Raw genomic sequence first — 8,534 nt, 5'->3', positions numbered from 1 at the left:
GCCCCATGATCTTTGGAGTAGTTTCACTGCGGCCCAGACCATTTAAATTTCTTGCATGTAGGTCCTTAAATTAATTGCATTTTGGTCCTTGAATTTTATCTTTCATTTAATTTTGACCCCTGAACTTTGGAAAATATAATTTTTGTCCCTAAAAATTTTTAATTTTTATAATTCAGTCCCTAGTGAATTTTGACTCTTTTTATTGTGATTGTTTCTTTTCTTTAATAGCTAATTATGTTACTTTTGAATATATTTAACTTGCAATTTTTAGATATTCTTAAATTTATTTACGTTTGACATATTAAGGTGAATTTTCATTATTATTATTGTTTTTTCAATTAAATTGGTGCCATGATTTTTTTGTTCATTGTGAGTATAAATAGGATAATTTGACTCCATTTAGTCACCACTTCAAACAGGAGGTACCCCTATTTTTATTATTTCAATGTCAATTACGTGCTCTTATGTGTTCCTATGTGTTTATATATTCTTATATGCTTTATTTATTGCATTTAAATGTTCATTTAAATTTTCTTATACTATCTTTGTTTAGTTAATTTTTATTCGAGAGGCATTTAAATACCTCAAAAATGTAATAGATAGGATAACTAATTTTATTTTATCATATCTTTCCCATTTTAGATTGTAGTTAGATTCTCCGATATAATAGCTAGGTTGCGTGTTTATGTGGCTTATGTGTTATATGTTTTATCCGCTTTTCTTAGGATTTTGGCATCTAAATATTATGTTTACGTGTTATATGCTACGTGCTCTTATGTGTTTATTTGTTTTAATTTATACTTTATTTGTTTCACTATGAATTGTTAATGCATGACGTCACCACACTAGTCCAACGCTAGTTGTAACTTCTCCCTCCGCTTACTTGCTAGTTCAACGCTAGTAATGATTTTTAGAAATAGGCTAGTCCAACGCTAGACCCTTTAGGTCGTCTTGCGCTAGATTCATCTTTGTGTGCTATTCACTACATTTTCATGCATATTTTCATTTTTAGAATCTTTTCTCATTTGCATGATATTCCCTACTATATTATCCCCTACCCTTTATAGGTGCTAATCATGTCATTTAGAATTGCATCTCATTTAAACTAGTTCATTTGCTTGTTCATGTTAGGATAATTATTTTTCAAACATGAGAAATGGGTGATTATAACTTTTTAGTTTAAATACCCTATTAATCCATGTATAAGAAAATTATGTCACGAGTTTTTTGCCTCCCGTACCCTTTATGTTGCATTCCTTTTTTCTTTGATCACTTTTATATGTATATAATTTAATTTCTTTTCTTTTATTTTAATTTCATCATTCGCATACTCGTGACTAGAGCTGTTAAACGAGCCGAGTCGAGCTCGAGCATAGGACAATCGAGCTCGACTCGAACCCCTAATCGAGCTAGCTTGAGCTCGCTCGATTAGTCATTCGAGCTTTACAAGGCGCTCGAACTCGACTCGATGTGTTGATAGAAAACTCGAGCTCGGGCTCGAGCTCGAGTTTTGAAATCGAGCCGCTGAGCTCGAAGCTCGAACTCGAGCTCGCGAAAAACTCGAGTCGAGCTTTTCGAGCTCGAAGCTCGAGCTCGTTTACGGGAGAGCCCATATCACAAGAAGATACACTTTCTCTGATTTATTATTTGAAGCTAAAATGATAATACAAGCCATGCCAAATGACAATACAAGGCAGAGTCTAAAGTTAAAACTACAGCAAAAACCATCAAATGGAGAAACAAAATGTCCACAGGGGGATTACAATGTCCAAACCACATCAAATTAAAAGAAGTTTAAACTGCAGCAAGAAGTTAAAACTACACCAAATGACAATACAAGAAGTTAAAACTTCAGCAAACCAGGTTAGATTACCACGTCCACACCAAAATGTCCACATTACAACATGAAAAATTATATAAACAGCCACATTACGATATCAACAGCCACCAGTAATCCAAACCAGATCGGATTACCACATGTCCACACCAAAATATCCAAATCAGATCAGATTACAACATGTCCAAGCCAAAATGTCCAAACCAGACCAGATTATAACATGAAAAATTACATAAACAGCCACCAAGCAACATCAACTGTCTAAACCAGATCAGATTACAACATAAAAAATTACATAAACTGTCCCCAAGCAACATCAATGGACAACATCCACCAAATTAGTCATTGAATGATTCAGGAAGTTCAACTTCTTCAAATGTGATTGATTCGGCCACATCAAGTGATTCCTACAGAATAAAAGTATGAAAGTTAAAAAATTCATCAAAATCAGAAATAAGGCAACTGTAACAACAACAAAAACATCCAATCAATTACTTACACGAGACTTATTCTTTAGGCCATGAAGACTGCGGATCCAGTCATTCCCGCAAAGCAACATTTGCACCGTCTCAACCGACATAGAAGCTCGTCGATCATCAATTACTCTCCCTCCAGCGCTGAAGGTAGATTCTGAAGCCACAGTGGTAACAGGAACGGAGAGTATATCGGCAGCCATCTCGACAAGATGGGAAATCTCAATCTTTCTCCTTTCCACCAACCCAAAACATCCAGATTTGCCCTTGCATCACAAGCATACCTACTTTCCTCTAAATAAACATCTAAATCTGATTTTTCTGGTGGAGCCCTATCAATTTCACTTACATGCATGTGAAACTTTTCTTTGCCAGTTAAAACGGCGGGTGTAGTCATTTTATGTTTCTTACTAGAAGAAGTAGAACCTTCATTTTGTCTCCTTTTTACAACCTACCTTTGTTGTTCAGAATGGGAAACAACATGACAATCAACATATTCATTGTAAAGCTCATAAAGAATGTCTCTAATCTCAGCCATGAATCTAGGAGCTGCATCCTCATCATAAATCACCGGAAAAGCATGATTAATAAGGAATATTTTGTATCTCGGATCCAAAATTGCACCCAAAGATAGCAGCACATTACTTTCCCCCCAATACTTATCAAATTTAGTAGACATACTTCCAGCCATTGCTCGAATATGTTCAAAAGGATCAAGAGCTTTTTCATTTAAAAGCTCTTTAATCCTATAGAGCTCCACAAGAAAAATGTTAGTTGTTGGATACTCAGACCCGGAAATCATATCAGTGATTTCATGAAATATTCCTAGAAATTTGCACACTTCTTCCACTTTCATCCACTCAAAATCAGTAGAAACATAGTGAAATCCAGGGTCTATGTCTGCATATCTTGGAAAGACATCCTTGAACTCTAAACCTGAAGCTAACATCAAATAAGTGCTATTCCACCTTGTTGGACAGTCCAAAATTAGTTTTCTAGAGGGCAACTGAAGCTGTTTTTTAATTTTGGCAAATTCAAGAAGCCTAGATTCTGAATTGTTCAAGTATTTTATCCCTTCTCTAACAACATCAATCACACCACCAAGTTGGCCAAAACCATCTTGCACTAAGAGATTAAGTATATGTGCACAACATCTAACATGAAAATTTTTCCTCCAATACTTAATCTCTTTCTTAGAGAAAAATCCTCTCTAAGTCTCCTAATGCACACATCATTGTATGAAGCATTATCAACAGTTATGCTAGAAACCTTATTCTCAATCCCCCAATCAATGAAGCACTTACTTAGAGTATCAGCTATAATAACTCCAGTATAAGGAGGAGGAACATTGCAAAAATTCAATACACGTTTTTGAAGCACCCAATCAGAATCAATAAAATGACCAGTCACAACCATATATTGAATTTTTTGACCAGATTTCCACAAATCAGTTGTAATACTAATCCTACCAGTACCTTTCAACAATGATTTCAGCTTCCTTTTTTCAATTGTATAAGTACTCATACAATCTTCCTTAACAGTCTACCGATTAATCTTTTTATAAAACGGAGAAACTGCTTTCATGAATTTGTTGAAAACTACATGCTCCATCATAGAAAAGGGGTACTCATGTGCAAGAATCATGTGTGACGCAAGCTCTCTTACCTTGGCATGATCATACGAGAAATTTGTGATGGAAGTGATACCATCACTTCCACCTTCGGTGAATGAAAGCACTTGTTGCTTTTGTTTGCTTTGCTCCCCAATGGCCATCTTTCTTTGGAGGCAAGAAGTCAGGTGTCTCTTGTACTGAGATGTGGCTCCGGTTGTACTCTTGGTGAAAAGCTCCTTGCAATGGTTGCATTTCACTTTGACCGTCCCATTATCTAGCACTAGTTCAGTCATTTCATCCCATATGCTGGATTTCTTCTTCCTTTGCTTTTTCTCAAAAGGATCAACTCCTCCATCTCCATCTACTTGCTGTCCTCCTTCATTGCTATCATTTTCTATTATTTCTATTTCTTCTTCACTCATCTCATCAGCTCTTTCTTCGTTGTAATTCAATTGTTCCACGTCTTCATTATTTTGCTCCATCGTAGGACTTGATGATGAGCCTTGAAATGAGTTGAATGGAGAGCTGTACATTCCTTAATCAAAAACATTTAATAACCAATACAGATTCTGATTAGTTAAAACAGAAATTTAGAATAACATTTCTAAGAAATAAGGTACAAAAGTAATAAAACAGATTTCAAAAAATAATGCCCACTTCAAGCTAATTTTAACATTTCTTTAACTTGTTCCTATCTCAATTCTCAAGCTTACATTCAGATTAATGAAATAACAGAGAAAAGCAATTAAAAACTCTTAAAATGGCAATCCAAACAAGGGACAGTGATGAATTCCAGGGAAATACTGAATCCATAGTTCCAATTAGTTTGTGCATGGGGACAGTATAGTGGCATTTCTAGTAGACATTTATATTAAACAAGGAAAGAAATGATATATCCATCTAAGAAATGTCAATTCCAATCAGCTCAAGAAAGGTAATATGTGTGAAGTTCCCAGGTTGAAGGTTGTCTCTTTCTTTCTGACCTGTGGAGTTGATAGCTGGTAAGTTAAAGGGTCAAGTAAGGGATCTTGAATTGGAACCCACAAGAAAGTGATAAATGTATAAATAACCCACAAGAAAGTGATAAAGATATAATAATATTAAGGTCAGTGATTAAAAAATATTTGCTAATCGAATTATTCCTCAGATTCTGAATTGACAAATGACAAATGACAAATGAATCTTCCTTTTTTAAGGAGTAAAACTGAAAAGGGCAGAGAATAATCCAGGTGCGAGGCGCCAATCAAATGTTGAAAGAACCTATCTGTTCAACTATCCAAGATGGATGGTAGACATTTATTCACATGCTAAGGCCATAATTAATCATAATAAAAGGGCTTTTAATAGTCAATTTGCTGCATAAAAATCCACCTTATAATTACAGAATATTTAGGAAAAGAATTCACCTTATACTTAGAATCTCTTTTGATGAAGTGCATAAGATACCATATTCTAGGACAAAGAAGTTGATTCTTAAAAATGCAGAGAACCAAAGCTTCAAAATAGAATGAAAAAAATCAGTTTATGATGCTAACTAGCCTCTTTGATTTTAATAACTTTTAATATACTACGAATAGAACTATATATGTTTACACATACATATACAGTACGGCCTTCAACCCACACTTGTCTCTGAGACTCATACCTGACTCCACTCAAAGTGCCCTTAGCTAAAGGTTTTCTCAAAAGATTAATGTTTATTCTAAATGTGTTTCAATTTTAGGTAGCCATGTAAATACTATATGTATGCCTCTGTGATTTATGTCAATTTCACTCTAAACATTTTAAAGCTTGGGATCCTCCTCAAAACACCAGAGTATCTTAATCTATAACTAACATGGTCTTAATTGGTTGGGCAGAAAACAATCACAAGCATAAAATGTAATTATCCTACTCATGTTAGGGGTTAGCATTTTTGTATTTTCAGAGACCCTATCCAAAGTTACTCCCCCAATTCAAAGAATTTCAGACTCTCTTGCAATTACTCATGCACTGTTAAGCTGCATCTGTATATTAGCATAACACCAGAGAAGCCTAAGCAGTATGTCTCTCATAATATAACATAAAAAGGTTTGCTGATACACAACAAAGTCACTTAGTACCTGCAATTCACTAAAACTTTTGCACGAAGAGTCCTTTAAAGTATCAAGATGTCACTAATTTCAACCACGGCAAATAATTATCAAAACATCAAGGCTACGATAAAAAACCATCAAGGCTACTTACTAGAATGCAGTGAATTGGGGTATAGTAGAGGGCCCTGGCGGCTGGCTCTACCGAGATGGCTCCGTATGGCGCTGCTTCGTATGGTGGCTGCGGCTGTGGAACGGGAAAGAGATGACAGAAAGGGAAAATAAAAAATTAGGGATAGCGCCTGGCGGTGAGAATGAAGTCTGCGGGATGCGGCGTGAGAATGGAGGCTACGGGGTGCGGCAGCGTGAGAATGGCGGCTGCGGCTGTGGAATGGGAAAATAGATGACAGAAAGGGGAAATCAAAAAATTAGGGATGGCGCCTAGTGGTGAGAATGGAGGCTGAGGGATGCGGCGTGAGAATGGAGGTTGAGGGATGCGGCGTGCGGTGGTGTGAGAATGGAGGCTGCGGGGTAAGTCGGGTGACGGCTGTAGGAGGAGAAAACGAAAGACCAAAGGAGGAAAGAATGAATTAGGGCTACAGACAGACGGACGGGAGATGCCTTTGAGTCTTTGACTAGATTACCATTTATCACATACACGTGGAAATGACGAAAATTCCCTTATTTTTCGAGCCTACTGGGCTTAAACGAGCCGAGCCCTGCTCGGCTCGTATATTAAACGAGTACCTATTAGAGCTCGAGCTCGGCTCGTTTCTCTCTGTTAACGAGCCGAGCCGAGCTCTTATCGAGCCCGGTCGAGCTCGGCTCGCGAGCTGCCCGGTTCGATTAACAGCTCTACTCGTGACACTTTCAAGAAATCATTTTGGCCTTCGCAATTAATGCGATTGGTTCGATTAAACCCTTGAATGGATATTTTGACCCTTTCGATATTTTATAAATTTAGATTTGCATCCATGTAGGAAACATCCAAATATGATAAAATTAAGGGTTAGATTAGGAAAATTTTGACTAAATCTCGCAACTAGCTTAGACTAGGTTGAAAGGATGCCTTAGATTTGAGTTAATCGAACCTTTGCCTTCCCTTTCTTCAACCGTGACTCCCGAACCCATTTTCTCTTGTTTTTCGAAGACCTGGAGATGTCAAAAAGGGTTTTATTTTATTTTATTTGAGTCAAAAATATTTTTGGGGTGACTTGATACACCCAAACTCAATACCAAGTAGCGACTTCTCTTTCTCTTAAAAATCCTTTTTAGACTAAATTTTTGGACCCAAATTGTCGCATTTTTTAAAGTCCCATTTTATGTCCTTTTTCACTTATTTTTAAATAAAATCACATCTCTTATGAATACCCTTTATTTTTATTTTTCCATCGTGAAAAATGGGGTGCGACAACTTGGCGACTCCACTGGGGATGCTAGAGAGTCCAAGCATTTGGTTTAGTTGTCTTTTCTTTTTTTAATCCTTTTTATTTATTATATTTGGATGTTTTAGGTTGTATGTTTTTCCCTTTTTAGGATGTTTTGCGTTTCACACTCGTATTCGTTCCTCGTCTTTTGTGTATGTGATGAATGGTTTATTCATTTACTTATTCGTATCGCGCTTTGCATTTGGGGTGGGGAATATTACCCTAGAACCTCGCATTGGTTCTCGATCCCTCCCCTCCAAATCGAGCACTAGCATACGTGCATACATTTTATTTTTTATCCCTCATTTATTTTTCTTTTAGTGGCTTGTCACGCTACTCTTCCCTGTTAGGATTAGACGACCCACTTGGACGTGTGATCGCGACACGACGTGTGCGTAGCATGATCCGAGGGGTCACTTAATCTTCCATTTTAAGCTTTGGGTTGATGGCCTTTAGCTTTTAGTCGAAAATTGAGGATTTTTCATAGATTCACTTGGACATGTGGCCGTGGCATAACGTGCACGTGGCAATGTTTGGGGAATCGTTTGAGCCACCGACAAAGAATCTTGGGATTGATGACCTTTGGTTTCCAAGTCTGAAAGCTCGGGGACCTAAAACCTATCGAGTCTAGATGCATTAGTGAGCCGATACCTCATGCATCCATGATAGTTTACCTAGGGTAGAGTCTGTCTTACCCTATTAGGGACACTGTTCACGAGGGGAGGGATCCAACCCCTCTTTTTCTTTTATTGTTTGATCTCTGTGTATTGCTTTGCTACAATGTGTTATGTGAATTTATCTGATTGAACTAACTTTTCTTGATTTTTGTCTCCACTGCATTCACAAATCTTAGAAATAAGAGTCCTAACGTGGTATTCGTTAAGGCAGACCACCCTTTGTAAATAGCACGTTTAAATTTTAGTTTATCGCATTAATGCTATGTATATATATATATATATATATGCATGTCATTCTAGGCCTACCCCGGCATCTAAATGGGGCACCCTTAGACCATGTTTCAATTGTCATATTGCATATTTATGTGTTTAATAAACTGGCATCATGCATTAACCCTAGAGGGAATGCCGTTTAGGGAATCCAATTTTAGGAATA

At 36.9% G+C, this 8,534-nt stretch overlaps 1 protein-coding gene across 1 annotated transcript; it reads right to left on the bottom strand.

The window, feature by feature from the left end:
- Positions 1–2,175: 2,175 nt before the first annotated feature.
- LOC113699713 (zinc finger BED domain-containing protein RICESLEEPER 2-like) lies at positions 2,176–4,404 on the bottom strand. The gene is made up of 5 exons (XM_027220070.2): positions 3,976–4,404; positions 3,492–3,852; positions 2,766–3,435; positions 2,337–2,544; positions 2,176–2,244 (listed from the first exon to the last, which is right to left on the bottom strand). The coding sequence occupies exons 1-5, from the start codon at positions 4,402–4,404 to the stop codon at positions 2,176–2,178; spliced, it is 1,737 nt and encodes a 578-aa protein (XP_027075871.2).
- Between the last annotated feature and the right edge of the window lie 4,130 nt (positions 4,405–8,534).

The sequence above is a fragment of the Coffea arabica genome, chromosome 7c, assembly GCF_036785885.1.
Source record: "Coffea arabica cultivar ET-39 chromosome 7c, Coffea Arabica ET-39 HiFi, whole genome shotgun sequence".
Lineage (NCBI taxonomy): Eukaryota > Viridiplantae > Streptophyta > Magnoliopsida > Gentianales > Rubiaceae > Coffea > Coffea arabica.
This window is presented reverse-complemented; position numbering and strand designations above follow the sequence as displayed.

Bases quoted from the DNA above. Each gene is read 5' to 3' on its own strand.
- LOC113699713 (XM_027220070.2), bottom strand. From the start codon at position 4,404: ATGGAGCAAAATAATGAAGACGTGGAACAATTGAATTACAACGAAGAA. The intron at 3,853-3,975 runs GTAAGAGAGCTT...ATTAATCGGTAG, and splicing joins TCTCGTATGATCATGCCAAG to ACTGTTAAGGAAGATTGTAT. The intron at 2,245-2,336 runs GTAAGTAATTGA...TTTATTCTGTAG, and splicing joins GCCTAAAGAATAAGTCTCGT to GAATCACTTGATGTGGCCGA.